Source organism: Bos mutus, chromosome 11 (genome assembly GCF_027580195.1).
Source record: "Bos mutus isolate GX-2022 chromosome 11, NWIPB_WYAK_1.1, whole genome shotgun sequence".
Classification (NCBI taxonomy): Eukaryota; Metazoa; Chordata; class Mammalia; order Artiodactyla; family Bovidae; genus Bos; species Bos mutus.
This window is the reverse complement of record NC_091627.1, coordinates 93405380-93423776: the sequence shown is the minus strand read 5'-3', so window position 1 is coordinate 93423776 and position 18397 is coordinate 93405380. Positions and strand designations below refer to the sequence as shown.

The following is an 18397-nucleotide window of genomic DNA, read 5'->3' as shown; positions in this document are numbered from 1 at the left end:
GCCATGGGAAACCAAAAGATGGCCACGCTTCCCATTCCAAAGACCATGGTGAGCTGGACCAGAAAACACAGGCTTCCTTCTGAGCCGGTCTCAATAAAAGTGGTTTCATCTGGGAAAAACCAGGATCCGATGAATGGGGAGCGGAAGAAGGAGTGTTTTAGGAAAGGAGAACACATTCAGAGATGCCCTGCAGGAGCACGAAGGCACAGCGTCTGGAGAGACGAGCTGCAGAGGAACAGGGGATGAGAGGGCAGGGGAGGCGCCCTTGGGAGGGACTGGGCCGCCTGAGCTCTGCCGGGCCTTGCACAGTACTTGGGGCTGCCCCAATCCCTCCCACCGGGGTGCCTGAGCCTGCATCATCAGCCAGCTCTTCAGCCTTAACCTCCTCAGGGACTTTGCCCTCCACCTCCCCATCACACACGGCTTTCCCCAGGGACTCCACCTCCCCAGCCCTCCCCTGGAGACCCGCTTTCCCCCACTCCTGCCTCCCCCTGCCTTGATCATTTCAGTATCTGCTTCACCATTTGTGTATCTGATTTCCAGTTTTCCCATGAGATAGTCAATATCCACAAGGACAAGTCACTCACCAACACAGGTCCTTGTCTTCCACCAACAGCATCTTAATCTTCCCTCCCCTGCAGCTGCTAGAGGAACAGCCACGTCTCAAATCTCCAGCCGCTCAGAACCAACGCTCCAGGAAAACCTTGACCTTGAGACCCTTCTCTAAAAACAGCCTCCATACTATCTACCTTCTCCAATCCCCCTCATACCACGGGAGGCACTCAACACAGAGCTTGGCACACAGCAGGGGTTTAAAAAATGTGTGTTCCCTAGCCCTTCCCTATTATTTGTCCTCCTCATCAGGCTGGTCCTCCCTCACCCTCCCTGCCAGGCTCATCAGCTCCCCAGCCCCATGCCTCCACCACGCCTGCCTCATCCATGCCTAACAGCGCTTCCATCCACCTACCTTCTGGGTCCTGGCCACTGAGTATTAGGAGGCTTTCCCACAAAGCCTCCAGCTCCTGTGTCTGCTCCGAAATCCTTTGGTTTTGTCTGTGTGTGTATGTGTATTGTGCATGAGAGTGTATATGTGAGTGTATGTGTGTACACTGGAGTATTACTCATCCATTAAAAAAAAATGAAATAATGTCATTTGCAACAACAAGGACGGACCCAGAGATTGTCATACTGAGTGCAGTGAGTCCGAGAAACACAAACGTCATATATTGCTTATATGTGGAATCCAAATAAATGATAAAAATGAAGTTATTTACAAAATAGAAATAGACTTCCAAACCTAGGAAACAAATTTATGGTTACCAGAGGTGGCGGGGCATAAATTAGGAATTTGGGATTAACACACTACTATATATAAACAATGACGTACTGTACAGCACAGGGAATTCTACTCAATACTTATAATAATCTCTAAGGAAAAAGAATCTGAAAAGGAATAGATATACCCTATATATAGATGGGAGAATATGCACAAAAGTATTAATGATGGTTCTCTGATGGGCAGAATGATGAGTGATTCATTTCATATTTATGCTTTCCCACATGTTCTACATTTCTCACAATTGCCACGTATTCTTTTAAATCAGAAAAGCTAAAGTTTTTTGTTTGTTCATTTGGTGCCCCCATGGCCCGGTGGTAGTGCTTATGAGGAGGACGAGGAATGTACTCACGGGGGCTTCATCTCCAGGCCCCAGCACACAGAGACTCGCTTTCAGGTAGCCTCTGGCCCCAGCAGAGAAATCGTCAGGATCTGAGAGCAGCAGCCACTTCCTGAGGTAGGCATGTCCTAAGGGAACAACACCCTTGGTGACCCCAAATTGGAAGGACCCAAGTCTGCGACCACACCGGAGAGCCCAGGGTGGACTCCACTGGGTGAGATGAAGAACTCATCTACCCAGACATGGGGGAAGGACTTCCAGTTCTAAAATAAAAGGTATTTTGAGTGTTCATTCAGGTCCAAATCAGAAATGTCAACAGACACCACTATCAGAGGCTGCCAAAGCCAGACCCCAGGCCATTTTCCTCCCCTTCAGGAAGTAACCAGACCAGACCAGAGACCAAGGTGCGGAGAAATCCTAGACTTGTCGTCCAAATGACTCATCCATCTGGAGGAACCCCAGCCTCCAGCAATCTTTGCTTAGGGCTTCCAGTTTAGCATCCCAACTGGGCCAGCTGAAACCCACATGAGGGTTTGATATTCCTGGGGACCTGTTTTACCCAGAAAATGAAAGCTGCCCTCTCTTTATTCCTGCAGCCTCACCTCCAAGATCAGACTCTACCTCTAAAGTCTAAAATCCCCAAGAAGAAAAGATGAGTGTCCCAAGTGGGTGCCCCCATGCAGCCAGAACCCAGATGCAAAGACCTGCCCAAGAGGGTGACAGGGCGACTCACGGGGCTCTCGGTAGATGCTGCCCACGTCCAGCTGAAAGCAAACAGAAGAGGCACAGGTCACGGTCCTGCCAGCAGAGTGTTAAACAAAGTATGATGCATGAAAATCAAAAATCTGATGCATTAAAAATCATGTTTTCAAGAACATTTGGAGACATGAGAAAATGTTGGTCACCTGTTATTACATGGGGAAAAAGTGGAATATATCTTGATTGAAGTTTGGTGAAGTGTATCTATGCATAGAAAAGCCAGAGCAAAGGAAACATGCTGGATGGCAACTGCACTACCTCTGGGTGGCAGATTTGGGTGATTTTTATTTTATTCTTATTTTTTCCTATATTATATAATTTTCTATTAAAAAAAAACCCTACAGGTTTTGATGTGATGGTAGGGGAGGTTATGCATGTGTAGGGTGGGGGCATATGGGAACTCTGTACTTTCCACTTTTGCTATGAACCTAAAATTGCTCTCAAAAACTACAAAGTTTTTTAAAATCATGGATTACTTTTATAATTAGGGAAAAAAAATTTTTTTAACCTCACCCTTGGGTTCTTACAATAAGAGACACAAAACATAAGACCCCACTTATTATAGAATGACTCAAGCTCAATCCATTCTTTAAAAAAAAAAAAAAACTGCTTCTCTAGAAAAACAGATTCCGTTTTCTATCTGTGACTATTTCTCAGAGAAGGGGCCGTATTTTATTTGGAAAGCAGAAGGAGGGTCAAATAAACCTGTGCCCTTTCTTTCCATTTGAGAAATTCTTGAAGATTCAAAACTGAGAAAATCAATAAGAATGACATTAAAACGCCATTTGTGAAGATCTCCAGTACCCGCCCGTTGCCTTGACGCTAATCTGTTAAACACATCCCATGCTATCAGTTCAAGGTCCTCTGCGGGTTCATTTCTGCACGTCTGGGACACATGAAGGGGCAGGGTCAGCCCACACCGCCTCCTGGGCGACTCCCAATCTGGACCCATTCCCCAGCCCTGGTGAGCTCAGAGTACTGAGCACTGGTGTCGCGCTGGCCCCAGATGGCCAGACTGAGGAAGAGAGCTGCCCAAACTCAGGGCCCACACTGCCTCTCCAGGATGCAAAGACAAATGTGGATTAACAGTAAGAAGCTGAACTCCCCTGTTGGAGAGAAGGGGGGCAATTTGCCTCTCCTCTCTTTTTCTCAGAATGTTTTCCTTGGAAAACTTGTCAATATAAGTACTTTCCCTGACTCTTTGAAATGTATCTTTTTAGAAGCCAGATAAGTCATTCCTCAGCTTTAGGACCCAGGAGTGCCTTTCCCCAGGCTCTCCAATCTCTGGCAAGGGAAGGGCCTACCTTAACCAAATTGTAAAACTACCTCCCATCATAAAAATGCAAGTTTGTTTTCTGATTTTTCTTGTGACTGTCACCCCAATTACCAGGTAAAGTCAGGATGAACCATGTGTACTGAAGGCGCTATCCTGGCCACTCACATGGACATTAGTAATTGTTTATTGTTCATCTCAAGAATACGCATGGAATGGGTTGTGTCTGCTTGGCTCTATACAGGATTTCTTTCTGTCTTCGCAATCTCTTATCAGATGGCCCACAATACCATCGTATTGGTTTAATGCTTATTCAATAACAAAAGCACTCTCTTTCTCTACTACCTTTGTGAAGAGGATTTCTGGGTTAGGAGAAGATCTTGTTTAGATTTTATCATCGTATTTTTCCAAACACAGACCAAGACAGACAGGCCTCTGAGCACCAATCCTGCCCATCATCCACAGAGTTTCCGCTAATGTGGATGGATAAATGAGAACTGATTGCTTTCAAAGAGAATAAACCATTTACCCGGAACTCCCCGATGAGAGCATCTGTTCTGAGGGAACAGGAGTCCACCACCTGAAAGGAAAACAAACTAAAATTCTTGTCCACAAGTAAACGTTGGCCCAGACAGGTCCCAGCCCAGTTGCTCCTCCTTCCCAAATAATAACAGCCCACACTCTCGACAGCACTGGCTCTATCCCGGAGATTATTCCAAGCAATGCTTAACCCTCATGAGAACCCCACAAGTAGCTACTATTATCGTTCCCATTCTCCAGATGAAGAAAGAGGCACAGAGGCCACTTGTACAGAAGCACACGTCCTCTCCCCGGCATAGGCAGGACTAGAAGCCAGATAGGTTGGCTCCAGAGCCCACACTTCTAGCCACTCAACTATACTGCCTTTCAGAGGAAGCGAGGATGATGGAAAGAGCTAAGGTCCAATGAAACAAAACCTTGGCCAGAAGCAGACATATAGACAAACAAAATAAGATGAAAATCAAAGGACCACAGCACGAATGAGTCTGGTCCCTGGGGAAGCTGGGCGGCGTCAGGGCCTCCCCACTCCACTGCAGCCTGCATCCAAGCCCGAAGGCATCTTTGTGCCAAGCGGACGGGGAGGGGGGAGTGCGAGGCTGTGAGCTGCTCCCTGTCACCCGGGCTCGGCGTCTAAGCTTCTCCCACACGCACGCACACACACACAGAGCCCACAGAAAGCGTCCGATGGCTGGCACGTACCGTGATGAAGATGGGCTCATTGAACAGCTCCGCGGGAGAGTCAAACACATTGAAGAAGAGAGTCTGTTGGTTCAGGGCGAGAGGGAGACAGATGAAGGCCCGCTGAGCCCGGGGCCAGGAGGAGATGGCCACCGCCCAGCCTCCAGGGCTGGTCCACACAGTGAGTGTGCGGTGGGCTCAACCCAGCACCAGGCTCTGGGGATTCAACCTCACGGAAGTGGTCATCTCAAGGACAGGGTGGCCGGTCCCACGGATGGTGGGGGTGTGGAGCAGGGGGAGCCCAAGGCAGGAGTAAGAGCAGGAGCCCTCTCTGCAGTTCCTCAGATAACCTACTCAGGACCGGCACTGCTCTCCACCCAATGTTTGTGCCATCTGCAAAACCTGAGTGAACTGCCAGGCGTCTGCTGTGCGCTCCCACCAAGGCACTAGCCCTAACCCAGGGGCTCCCACCTCATTGAAGATGGGGCTGTTTCCTTTGTGGATCCGCGTCCGCTTGGTCTGCCCAGCAGCGGTGACCTTGACCACAGGCTTGATGTTCACCCCTGGCAGCTGGCGTCCCTTGATCACCTGGACCCTGATCTGAAAGCCAGGAGAGGCTATGAGCCGGAGGAGAGGAAGAAGTCAGGCACGCACCCCCACCCCCACGCGAGAGTCAGAAATCTCAGGGCCCACCCTCACAGCCAGCCTCTTGGGATAGGTATTAAAAAGGAATTAGGAAGAACATCGTAAGAACAGTATTTTCCCACCAAGGTCCTTGGCATCTATAACACTCCATGGTGCCTCATAAGAGCTGCCAGGCTGCCCCAGGTAAGTTGCCAGCAGTAAATTCCAGGGGTGGCCCGAGAATCCAGTCCCTGTTCAGTTCCTGCACAAGCCCCATCTCAGACCCCTCGATGGTGATGTTCTTGGGGGACTTGAATACTCCTCACTGACAATTCCCTCAGAGGTCAGAGCTACATAGTGATGCAACCCCACTTCATCCTTATATAGTATAAGATGCAGCACAGAATGTCTGACATTCTTAGAAGTGAGTTTTCTTCATTGAACTTTCAATAAATGAGGGTTTCAAGAACATCTGTGCCTCCAAAGTTATGCAAAAGATTTAAGAATATTACGTTTTAAAGTGTTAAAACTTTCATGAAAAAATACAGTGTTTACTGGTTCTAATTTCTAACCAGCAATTATTTATTTTAAAAATAAGCTGCTGTAGGATATATTATCAATAGCAATGGGAAGAGGGAGTGAGTGATCTTTATTCTTTTCATTGTATTTTTCAAATTTTCTACCAAAAAAAATCATTTTTTTCATTTATTACTTATTTGGCTTCACTGGGTCTTAAATGTGGCATGTGGGATCTAGTTCCCTGACCAGGGATCGAACCTGGGCCCTCTGCATTAGGCGTCTTAAGCACTGGACCACCAGGTAAGTCCCAAAAGGTTTTTGTTTGTTTGTTTGTTTTAAGGAGAAAACAATGGCATGTCTTGCAAATAATAATAAATTAAAATTCTGTCTCTCAGGCAAACACGAAAGTGAAAGTGTTAGTCACTCAGTAGTGTTCAACTCTTTGTGACCCCATGGACCATAGCCCACCAGGCTCTTGTGTCCATGGGATCTTTCAGGCAAGAAGAGTGAAGTGGGCTGCCATTTCCTTCTCCAGGCTATCTTCCTGACCCAGGGATCAAATCAGGGTCTCCTGCATTGCAGGCAGATTCTTCACTGTCTGAGTCATCCGGGAAGCAGGCAAACATTGTGGGTTATAACTAAAACTTTTCTGAAATTACCACAATTTGGAACTGAAATATAGTTTTATAATTCATTGCATTTAATAAATATTGATGTTTCCTGTTTTTAATTGTTAAAATAGTTCTGAAGTTAAATATCACTAAATGCAATTATATCAAAATGGAAAATTCTGTAGAAAAAAAAAAAAAAAAACAACAAGAAAAAGACCCAAATTAAATGAGAGAGGTTTTTGGATAAAAATAAGTCAAAGGGTTGGTTTTCATAGTTTTATTCTGTGACAAGCTTGAACAAATTCAAACTGCACATGACCCTCAGAAAAACCATGACTGTTAACAGGGGGAACGGATAGAGAAAAAAAGACAGGCAGAGCTTCTTAGATTTGGGGATCTTGTTCAAATGCAGATTGAGTCAGTGGGTCACGTTGAGTCATGCCCCCAGGTGACAGCCATGCTGTTCGTCACTTTGAACAAGTATTCCCAGCCAGTATTCTTGCCTGGGAAATCCCGTGGACAGGGGAGCCAGAGCACTGGCTAGGGGGCATCTGGCTGGGCAAACAGGTAACAGCTGTGGTGATGCTGGCGCTCTGCAGTGACGCCCCCCCACCCCCTGCCTTTTTTTAAGAGTAAAACCAGGGGCTGGGCAGAGGCTTTTTCTAGAGGCCCCAAGACATGGCCTCCCCATCGAGCGTTTGCCCAGGACCCAGGGGAACCAGACTCCCCTCTTAGGACCTGCCCCACGGCTACACAGACAGGTCTAATGCTGGCCTCAGAGGCTGCCTCTGGCTGAAGGAGGATATCGCGGTCACCTGGAAGTCCTGCGGCTTGTCCGACAGAGGCTTGCTGGGCGCAGGCGCGCTTCTCTTCCTTCCCGCTCCGGGGTGGTAGGGGGGCGGATGGGAAGGTTGTTTCTTCGGGGTGCTGGGGGCCCCCGGGCCCAGAGCCCCGCTCTGGTCCAGGAATGGCTCGGCCTCGTCTCCCGTGAGCCCCTGGTCCTCAGTGTCCTCCTCTCCTCCTGTGTCTGGAGGAGAGGGTTGTAATGAGGCTGGGTCCCTCTGGCCCCTGGGTCCCAGCTGACGGCAGACCCGATGGCCCAGCACCCACCTCCCCCGCCCCTCTCTTTCCCCAGCGGTCAGCCAGGATGGATGAGGGAGAAGAAGAAGAGCTTCCAACAGCTGAAACTTGAGGGGGGTCAGTCCGGTTAGCAGGCAGGAGGAGACAGAATGGCCCCAGCCCTCCCCACCAGGACCTGCAGGAGGAGCCCTCCTGGCTGCCTCGCCCCGCTCTGGGGAGCTGATGGCGGCAGCTAGTGAGCTGGTTACGGGCACGAGGGCCGGCACAGCCCAGCCCGCGTCTCACCCGTGGGGGCCAGCCACTTCCTTCCAGAGTGTCTTGTGTCCACGGTGCTGTCACTGAGCAGGGACCAGGTCTCGGCCAGGCTCTGGCCCCCACCTGGCACATGGGCAGGGCACAGCCCCAGGAGGGGAGGGAGCTGGTGAGGGAAGCCAACCCAGGGCCCCCCACCCCACCAGCCCTGCCCGCCCCGCCTGCCCCTGCCCGACACAAAGCTCCGGAACAGGTGCCCTGTCTGTCCAGACGGACCTTCTCGCCACCTTCGGGGCAGAGCCTAACTTTGTCAGATCCACCTCAAAGTGGTCCCAGCACATTTGGGACCCTCGATCTCTCCATCTCGTTCACCAGGAGCACCTCCTTCTTCCTCCCTCAACCCCAGTCCAGAGGGATCACCCCACCTCTGAGCTCAGACAGTGCCAAGGCCAACAAGAGGGGCCCCGCTCTGCCTCCCCCACCAGGAGCCCCACACGGGCCCCAGGAGGGGCTCAGGGCACACCTGGGATGGGTTCCCTTCACCAAGGGACAAAGGCTGGAATCTTTCCCAGGGGCAAGACCCCACCCGGCCCATCTGTGTGCTTCCTACTCACTCCAGCAGGCTGAACTGTCATGTCCCCCCCAGCCACCACTGACAAGCCAGCCACCCGGGCTGGTCCTCACTTCACAGGGCCAGGAGAGGTAGGTAAAGGGCAACTGTGAGGCTTGGTCAGTCTGCTCACTTTTCACAAATAATAAACTGTAGGCCCAGAGGGGGAGTGACTGGCCCGAAGCCACACAGCTACTTGGTGTCAAGGCAAGACAGGAACTCATCCCCTGACATCAGCTCAGGGCTCTCAGGGAAAGTCCAACTCTTTCGCCACATGTCATTGCTAAAGACCTGCAGCGTGCTGGGCAGCGGGCAGGGCTCAGGCATCTCCTAGGATAGACCTGCTCCCCAGCACAGGCCCGCCCTCTAAAATTCCCACCTCTCTGGAGCTGCAGAGGGCCGGGTACCCAGCATCCTCACAACACCCTCCCTAAACAGCTGGCGCTGGGAGGACGTCCTCACGCTAACCCTAGTGGCACCTACGGGGCATGCCTCCTGCTGCTTTATTTTGTAAGACAGAAGTCAGTTCTACAGACTTCCCACCCACCCACGGCCTCTCTTCGCCAGGCCCGGGCAGCCCCCAATCTAGGAAGGCACCCCCTTCCCAGGCTCAGGTGCCACCACTAGGCTTATCCCCCCAGCCCTGCCAGGGTGAGGGTGGGCTCCTCACCAGCCACCATATCCATGTCAGGCAGAGTCGGGGAGGGTTCCAGAGGTGTTAAGGGTGGGAAGGTGGGCACGGCTCCAGGCAGTGGCGTGTAGGACACCTGCAGGACCAGCGAGGCCTGGAACAGATTGGGGTGAGAGGGCAGCGGGTTACTGTGTTGGCCTCCGACCACCACCCTCCAGCATGCTTCCTGTTCCTGCATCCCTGTTCCTTTCCTCCAAACCAGGAATGGAGTCTGGTTTGCAAGAGGCTCAGCAAAGCCACCCCCAGGGGCCCATCAACATAGTCATGTGGTTAGGAGCACTGAATCTGGAATCAAGTTCCACCACTCAGAAGCTGGGTGACTTTGGCAAGATCTGAAACCTCTCTGGGCCTCAGTTTCCTCATCTGTAAAATGGGGGTGGTGACAGCAATAGCACTTTCGGCATAGGGTCAAATGAGGATTAAATTAGTGAACTGAATGCCCAGCAAGCTTCTATAAATGCATCAGTGAATGAACTTCACCTGCAGGATTTTTCAACTCTCAGCTTACGCCCATCTTCAGAAAAAAAAAGCCCCCTTGGCCACTCTGCTCAGTCAAGGGTCCTCCCCTGTTTCTCCACAGACAGCTCAGCCTCTCTCTGCTCAGGCCCAGATAGCACTGAAAGGATGAGGCCCTCTTTCCTCCCAGAAGCAACCCCCAGATGCTCTGGCTTTGATCAGCGAGGAGGGGTGACCCATCAGGCCGTTCACACGGACGGGGGAGGCTGCCTTGTGCCCCCACCCCAGCCAAGCCCACCAGGAGACCAACACCCTTCAAAGGGCCTGAAGAAAAGGTACAGCCACGGCAGGCTCTCCAGCGTTGCTGCTCCCAGGGCAATGGAGGCCTGAGCAAGCCTTCCCTGGTCCAGCAGGCCTCCTGGGGCAGCCTTTTAATCCATCAGAGTAAGAAAAACTCCAAAGCATGAAAGTTTCAGAATGTAAAAGAAAATAAATTGCATAATCCCACCATTATTCACATTTTGATATAATTCTCTCCAATCTTTTTAAATGAATAATGTTCAGCTCTGCTGCTGCTAAGTCGCTTCAGTCGTGTCCGACTCTGTGCAACCCCGCAGACGGCAGCCCACCAGGCTCCCCCGTCCCTGGGATTCTCCAGGCAAGAACACTGGAGTGGGTTGCCATTTCCTTCTCCAATGCAGGAAAGCGAAAAGTGAAAGTGAAGTCGCTCAGTCATGCCTGACTCTTAGCGACCCCATGGACTGCAGCCTACCAGGCTCTGCTGTACATCAAATATTTTTCTTTTACTTCATATGAGACAATAAGCATTTCCCCAAATTTTGATAAACTCTTTATAAATATAACTGTTAATGATGCATAATATCTTCTGTGAATCTAGTGAATTAATATATCTAGTGAATTACTCAGTGTAATTCACTAGACAGCCATCTCTGCTGAGTAATGTTAGGGATGTCCGGAAACCCTTGGAGCGAATCTTGGTCCTGAGATGGAAGGAGCTCACAGTCCTGGGTGTATCCAGCTCTGGAGCTTGAACCCTTCAGGCTGGGGCCTGGACTTGGGCAGCCAGGTTAAGGGAGAGCAGGGCGGGGGTGTGTGTGGTGGGTGAGGAAGGGTGCTCAGAACACTGAGGAAGGAGGCTGGACGCAGTTCGCCATCCCAGGAGCCCTAGTAGGAGGCCCAGCAAGGCAATGAGACCCTTAAGTCCCAGATCCAAGGCATTATCCTAACGGCCGTGCAGGTTCCTCAACCACCACCAGGTGTCGCCACTTGAGCTGCCAGCGCGCCCCCAACCCCAAGCTCTAGCGACACAAAGAACAGGCGCTCAGGCGGCCCCAGATAACCAGACCCGCCCACAGCCACGCCCATCTCCCTGAGCCGCCAATTCAGGTCTGGGGTGGCCTTTCTTCATTTCATCCAAAGGCAATTTGGGCTCTTCGGAGCAGTAACGAATTCCAGGGTTAGGCCAGAGAAGGTAGATGACCCAGGAACATCTATTTTTGTGCCAGAAAACAAGGAAATATTCAAAGAAATATAGAAACGTGCCAACAGGACCTTTTGACATGTTTTGCTATTTTAAACATGAAAATGAATGATGATGGTAAGAAACTAAACCACTGAATAAAACAGGAATATATGAATCCATATAGAAATAAATGAATAAATACGACAGGAGGACCCTTTTTCTTACAGTGGAATGCCAGATGATTAATGCAGAAAAAAATTAATAATTGATTTAAGAAACCACCATTTGGCAAGCATCGAAGCAACAATCCAACCAAGAAATAACAGTGAGTGTTAAACCTGCTGGATAAATATTAGATACGGAACAAAGTATTTAGAGTCACAAAGCACCTTCCCCCTGTCCCCAAATCCTTATTAGAAAGGGGAATGGATGCAAGATTGGTGGAGAAACCCAGCAAATGCCAGGTGATCAAATGATCCAGGGTAATCACACAGAAATGAAACAAATCAAAATCCTGCCACTCTAGGACATGATGGGGTCAGCACAGCATTGCGGTGTTCTATTCCTGCCAAATATAAACACCCTAAATCTAATTGTAGGCAGCTTCTTTACCAGCTGAGCCACAAGGGAAGTCCAAGAATACTGGAGTGGGTAGCCGATCCCTTCTCCAGCAGATCTTCCTGACCCAGGAATCGAACTGGGAATCCTGCATTGCAGGCAGATTCTTTACCATCTGAGCAATCAGGGAAGCCCAGTCATGAGGAAACAGCAAGCAAATATGAACAGGGGGACATCCTACAGGAAAACTGGCCTGGATTCCCCAAAGTCTCGAGGTGACAAGGTTATAAAAGTCAGACTGAGGGATTCTCCCAGGGAGATGGGGACTAAAGAGATGGAAACGACTAACACAACACATGATCCTTAATTGGATCCTTTTATTATAAAGGGCACTGTTGATAAAACTGATAAAACTTGAATGAGAATCTGTGGGTTCAATGGTAGTGTCACGTCAACATTAATTTCCTCTTTTTGAAGCTTTCGCTGTGGTTATGTAGGAGAAAGTCTTTAATCAGGGAAAATACACACTAAATTCAGGATGAGGAGTCAGGAGAAGGAATCAAATGGCTTAGAACAAAATATTCTTTCAACCACTTTTGCAGCTTTGCTGAATCTTAAATTATTTTAAAATAGAAGTTTCTGAAAATCTGAGAAATTTGCTTCTGCTATAACCACACGAATCTCATTTAACAGAGATGAATGAAGCCCCCCTACATGTGGTGGCTAAGGGCTTCTGACCCCAGGACCAGATTCCTTTGAAGAACAAGAACTTCCTGTTTCTCAGGGCTCACCTTGCCCAGCCACCATCCTTCACCACCTGGGGGCTTCCGGTACATCATCTCTGTGCAGAAGTGGAGCCGTGTGAGTGTAACTGCTCCACGCTGTGGACTGGGTGCCATTAGCAGTAGCCTCTGAAGCCCAAGACCATCCAAGTAATCCCTCCCCTCCTGGAGTTTCCTGAGCATCAGATCTCCACACTGAGAGCCTCCACCAACCTCCTGAAGACTTAGCAACATGCCGGTGGCTCCAGGCACGTGAAGAGACCTCAGGCACAAAGCCAGTTCCATCTTTTACATGCCCATCAAGGAGCAACAGGAACATTCCTGGCAGCTTCCAAGGACCTAGAGCCCAGGATCTAGAATAGATCTCGCAGCAGGGGGCAAGCTCCAGGGTCCACTGCTTCATGCCCAGGGTTGGTTAATTCTGGAGACCTCTAGCTCTATTGAGAGTTAGGGAAACAGGGCCTGTCTGTGGGCCTCACTCAGGGTCAGGACCTCCCATCCTCACTGGGACATCATATCTCATAGCCTGTCCCCTTCTCTAGACATAACCAGAGCTGAGATTCTCTTTCTGTGGGATATATGTGAGCCCCATGCTCTCCTAGACAGTGACCCTGGCCCCCAGCCCCCAGTGGGACCCTCTTTAAGGCCCTCCATATCGAGGCACTCCATCTGACAGCCCTGTCCCTCAGCTCCTCAGCCCCAGCACCACCACGCATGCATCCTGTCACAGGCCATTATCAGTCAGTCATGAGCCCATCAAAGCATGCTGCCCTGGAGCAGGTAACCTCAGTTACATGGTCTGCTATCTGGGACTCACAGTCAACAATACCACAGAATTCTGGAAGGTCCTGTCTGGCCCGCAGGCTAAGAGGGTCCAGGAAACCAGGACACCAGGAAAGGCAAAAAGACAGACAGCCTCATCAGATCCTCCTACAGGTTACAGGCCCCAACTCCCGGATCCTTTGCCTACCCTGCCGTGTTCAGCCCCACTGCTCACTGCCTGCTTGCTGGGCCACAGCCCTCCAACCCTGAGCTTAGGAAGACCAACCCTGGACCCACCCACCCCCACCGCTCCCAACACACTTCACACGCCTGGGTCACATTTACATTTCCCTCAGACAACACCCAGAAGCTGGCAGGAAGATAAGATGCGGTCCTGAGGTGGGGCAGGGGTGGCTGGCGGCATCTCGGTCACTTGAAGGATACTCAGGGATTCACCAGAGCACCTCAGTGCCTGCTCCCAACATGCAGGGCCCATCTGGCTCCCCGGCCCATCCCGCCACTGGGTTTCATGCGCTCTTCTCACCCAGCGGGTTTCCCTTTCTGATCAGACTCTAGCTTGTAAGGCTGAGGAGCTACTGACATGGTTTTCATGGTGTATCATCCACACCCTCATCAGTAAGCTGCAATGGAAACACATTTGTGAGTATGTTGCTCTCCTTTATGTGTGTCCAGTGCCCTCGTGGGCCTAGAGACTCCCCCAGGACAAGGGTAGTGTTGTCCACTTCAGGCTAGAGGCGTCTGGATAAAGTTGGCATCTTTTCGTGGCACACAGCCCAGTGTGCCACGTCTGAAGGGACTTGGGTGAGAATGACAGGCAGGTGGAGCCCACAGGCCAGCCCACTGCAGGCTCCCCCCCCTCCTCCTCAGTCTTGCTGGGTTTCCTAACGATCCCACAGTCAGCCTCACAATCTCCCATCACACCATCAGCAGCTTCCTTTGGCCCTCTGAGGTCGTCTGAGCCACAGCTAACTGGGGATGTCTGGCAAGCTCTGCCCGCCAGACTCAGCCCAGAAACCAACCTCAGAAAATGGCCAGTGAGAATCCACAGCTGCTGACGGGGCTCTCCGTCCCTCTGACCACATCCCCTGCTCTGTGTGCTCCTGATTGCCATGCAACCAGCCCCAGGCCCCAGGCCCGGGTGGGGAGTCCCAGTTCAGAGGGTCTCGGGACCTGCCTGGGGCTGCAGTGGAACTCAGCTCTATCACAGAAGCTAGAGGGTGGTCCCAGACACTCTCCACAGGCCAGAGACACCTCTTGGGCTGAAGGGAAGGAGGTACCAGGCTATACTGCAATTTATAAGACATATATTGCGTCACTGAGACGACCAAAGCATATTTTTCATATATAATTGGTCTTTGTCCACATTTCCTGGCTTACAGCTCCCCAAACTCTTGGAATTTCCTAAGTGTTGAGAGTATCAAAGGTATCTCTTGTTATGTTAATGCGGTAACTTCTGGACCTCATCTGAGGCTGGAGCTGATTGCCAGGAGGACCAAACCTGTGACTGGAGGGTTGTAACTTCAGTCTTGCCCCTAACCTCCAAGGATGAGAGAGGGGCTGGAGGTTGAATCAATCACTGATGGCCAGTGATTTAATCAACCATGCCTATGCAATGAAACCCCGAAAGGATGTGATTCAGGGAGCTTCTGGGTGGAGACTGGGGAGCGTGGTGCTCCTGGAGAGAGCATGAAGCTTTGTGCTCTTCCCTGGACCTTGCCCTGGGTGTCTCTTCTGTCTGGCTATTCCGTAGATATATCCTTTTATAATAAACCCATAATCCAGCAAGTAAAATGTTTCCCTGAGTTCTGTAAGCCACTCTAGCAAATTCCCTGAACCTGAGGAGGAGGTCCTGGGAACCTCTGATCTATAGCCAGTTGCTTAGAAGCACAGGTAACAGCCTGGGCTTGCCACTAGCATCTGAAAGGGGGCGGGGGCAGGCCTGAGCCCTTAACCCTCGGGATCTGCTGCTATAGCCAGGTAGATGGTGTCAGAATTGAGTTGAATCATTGCTACCCAGCTGGTATCTGGGCATTGCTGATTGGCATGGAGAAGCCTCCACACACACACACACATTGGAGGTGGGTCCAGGAGGTGGGTCCGGGAGGGACCCCGTGTTCCACTCCCACCCATCACCTTCTGGCTCTCACACCCTTCTTGGAGACATGGTCTGGGACGGAGTGGCAAGCTCCGCAGACAGCCAGGAGTCCCAGCTCAGGGAAGAGAAGGCAGTCAGCTCCTTGCTGGTGCTTGGGAAGTGCAGACAGAGTGCCAGAACACAGCGAGAGGAGGTGAGGTGAGGCAGCTGGGGAGTCACAGCCAGGCTCAGCCCCATGGTCGGTGTCTCAGGGGCTGGGGGGGCCCTTGAGCTAGAGGGGAGCAGGGGCGGGCAGGCTGGCAGAAAACACCAATGTCACAGATGCACAGAGGGTGTGAGAGAAGAGAGGTTTGAGCAGCTCAGTCAGGAAGTGAAAGACTCTGGTTGGAGGCACTGGGGGCCTGACACACGGCAAAGTGGGCAACCCCCATCCCTGAGAGCAGGGGGAAACCACCAGGCAGATCCCCTGACTCCAAACACCTGTGTCCCCTGCTGCCTCGATGCCCTCCTTGACTCCTCCATCAGTGCTCGGCGTCTCCGGAGCCTGCCCTGGCCATCTTCAGGATCCCCAGAAGGGCCAGCTCAGAAGTCTCAGAAGTCCTAGAGCTCTTCCTGAAGAGCTCCAAGGGAGGACAAAAGGGATTCAGCAGGCGATGCACTCTGCACGGACTAGAATGTTCTACCAGTGAGCACTGTCTGAGACAGGGATGGATTCTCTAAGAGACATTTCCCCATCAGAGAAGAATCCCAGCCTTGAGGAGCCTGAGACATGGTTCGGGAAAACTCCAGTATCAGAAGGGCAGTGACCCCAGAGTCCACTCAAGTCCCTTCAACTGCTGAGAGTTGGGAGACACACCCCCTGATTCGTCCCCATCTGGACACCGATTCACCGTGTGACTTCAGTCACTCACTCTCTTCCTCCAGCTCCCAGTTCCAAGCAGTGCTTCCACTCTCTAGAGCTCTGCCCAGACCGGCCACTTCCTGACTCACCAAGCCAGCCAAGAGCCCCCAGCCTCACACACACTCCACTCGGCAAGGTGGCCACACTCTGAGAGACTCCCCAGGACCCCACCGAGAGGAAGTATTTCCAAATCGATAGACTCCCCAGTGCATGCTGGGAGGTGGGGCTGACCCAGAGGAAAGGTCAGGAATTCTACAGACCATGAAGAAAGGACCCTGCAGGGTATATTTAGCTCACTAAAAATAACGGAAGGCCGGGGATGAGGGCTGGGAATTGTCTGGGAGGGCTAGGAGAACACTGGGAAGGCTGGGGGAGGAGCAGGATGAACAATGGTGGACAGTAGGGGGGTCTGACAGGTCCCGGCGGGCAGGGGAGGGGGATGTCTGCCTCCCTCCCGCTGTGATCTGTGACCCAGATGACTCAGCTATTCCAGACCCGAAGAAGGGCCTGGATGATAAGGAAGGACTACCAGGGAGATTGGGGTGCCGTAAGCAAGGCCTCCAGGAAGCTTGGGAAGGCATCAGGTTTCCAGTGAAACACCAGTCCCAGGAGGTGACCCGGGGCAGACTGGTGTGAGGCAAGGCTGGCTCGAGCCCTGCTGGTGGGGCCCAGCTCCCTCTTCTGCCCCTCCCATCCTAGCCACCCCTGGGCCCCTCCTGAGCACCCAGAGCTTCAATCAGGGTGGGGTAGGCCTGGGTGCTGGGGGCTGGACCTTGACACATGACTGGGGTCAGAGAGCAAGGCCTCTGACAGAAACCGGCCGGATACAGAGGCCAGTGGACACTTACCCCTGTGGGCTGCTTCTTGGTGTCCAGCAGTGGGGCATTGAAGCTGGCAGACAGGCTGGGGGTGGCGAGGACTTCCCGGAGGGGGATGTTGGCTTCCCCCAGGAACCTGAGAAGAGAGAAAAGTAGAAAGTCAAAAAGCAGCCAAATGCGCCCTGTTCTTCTCCCAAAAACCCTTCATCACTGCCACCTCTCAGATAACCCATGGACAGGCTGATCTGCCTAGAACACCTAGGAACCCTCAGGACTTCCCTTGCAGTCTGCCACGGTTACCCCATCACCAGGCCTGGAAGGCCAGGCCCCTCTCCGGGCACCAGAAGAATAAGAGATGCTTTCCTTTCCCCCAAGGTCAACTTTGAGCCCTTCTGCCCCTCCCCAGAGGCACAACCTCACGACCCCATGTGCCTGGGCTGTCCTACCCTTCAGACCTAAACAGTCCACCAGAGCAGCCCCTCCTGGAAGCACACCTGCATTCTCCTCTCCCTCCGCAGCTCTCCTGACCTGCCACTACACAGACCTTCCACCTGGTGTCCCCGAGCTGGGCCAGCAAGGAGGGTGAAGGGAAAACACACAGACCCTCCTATCTCCAGACACAGGGAAAGAGGAAAGTTGGAGCGGGGAAGTCTGCCCCACTCCCAGAGGCCCAGGACTATCACCCACACATGCGAGGCCATATCTCTGACCAAGGGGAGAGGGCCCATAAATGGATGGTCTCTTAGGAAAGAGAAGGTCGTCACTTGATGACCAGTGAAGGGACCCTTCAGAGGGGGCCAAGGGAAAAGGTTGTGTCTCTAAGCCAAAAAGTGAGCAAAGTGTGTTCTGCAGCAGTAAGGACATCAGAGCAGCAAGCGGCTTGGTCAGTCAGAACTGCGGCTGTGTCTGCATCCAACTTGGGCATGATTCCGCACCTTACTGTCGGGACCTGAACGACCAGTCACAGATGCGCTTCATCATTTGCTTCATAATTTTTTTCCTGATGGGTAAGTAGCACACCTGTTATCTGGGACCTCCATCTTCCTGGTGTCTACAACACCTGATTCGAAGATGAATTTTTATGACTCATGAAATAAAACTTCCATCTTGACCTAATCAACTAATTGTTAAAACTGGCTGTTCACAATGATGTAGCACTTCACATTCACTTCTACTATCAAGAAACAGAAAGCAGAGAAGGGAGACAT

The 18397-nt window shown here is 51.6% G+C and overlaps 1 protein-coding gene across 16 annotated transcripts in view; it reads right to left on the bottom strand.

Annotated features, from left to right (window-relative positions):
• DYSF (dysferlin) overlaps nt 1-18397 on the bottom strand; it is a 225314-nt gene that overhangs the window by 157652 nt on the left and 49265 nt on the right. For 8 of the 16 annotated variants that reach the window (XM_070379785.1, XM_070379787.1, XM_005891741.3 and 5 more), the window contains exons 4-12: nt 17220-17325; nt 9293-9407; nt 8046-8138; nt 7496-7707; nt 5398-5526; nt 4948-5010; nt 4238-4288; nt 2410-2440; nt 1689-1804 (exon numbers count right to left, since the gene is read on the bottom strand). In XM_070379785.1, coding sequence (XP_070235886.1) covers nt 1689-1804; nt 2410-2440; nt 4238-4288; nt 4948-5010; nt 5398-5526; nt 7496-7707; nt 8046-8138; nt 9293-9407; nt 17220-17325 — 916 coding nt within the window. The remainder of the gene's footprint in view (nt 1-1688; nt 1805-2409; nt 2441-4237; nt 4289-4947; nt 5011-5397; nt 5527-7495; nt 7708-8045; nt 8139-9292; nt 9408-17219; nt 17326-18397) is intronic. The other 8 variants (XM_070379790.1, XM_070379794.1, XM_070379796.1 and 5 more) reach the window with 1 other exon arrangement.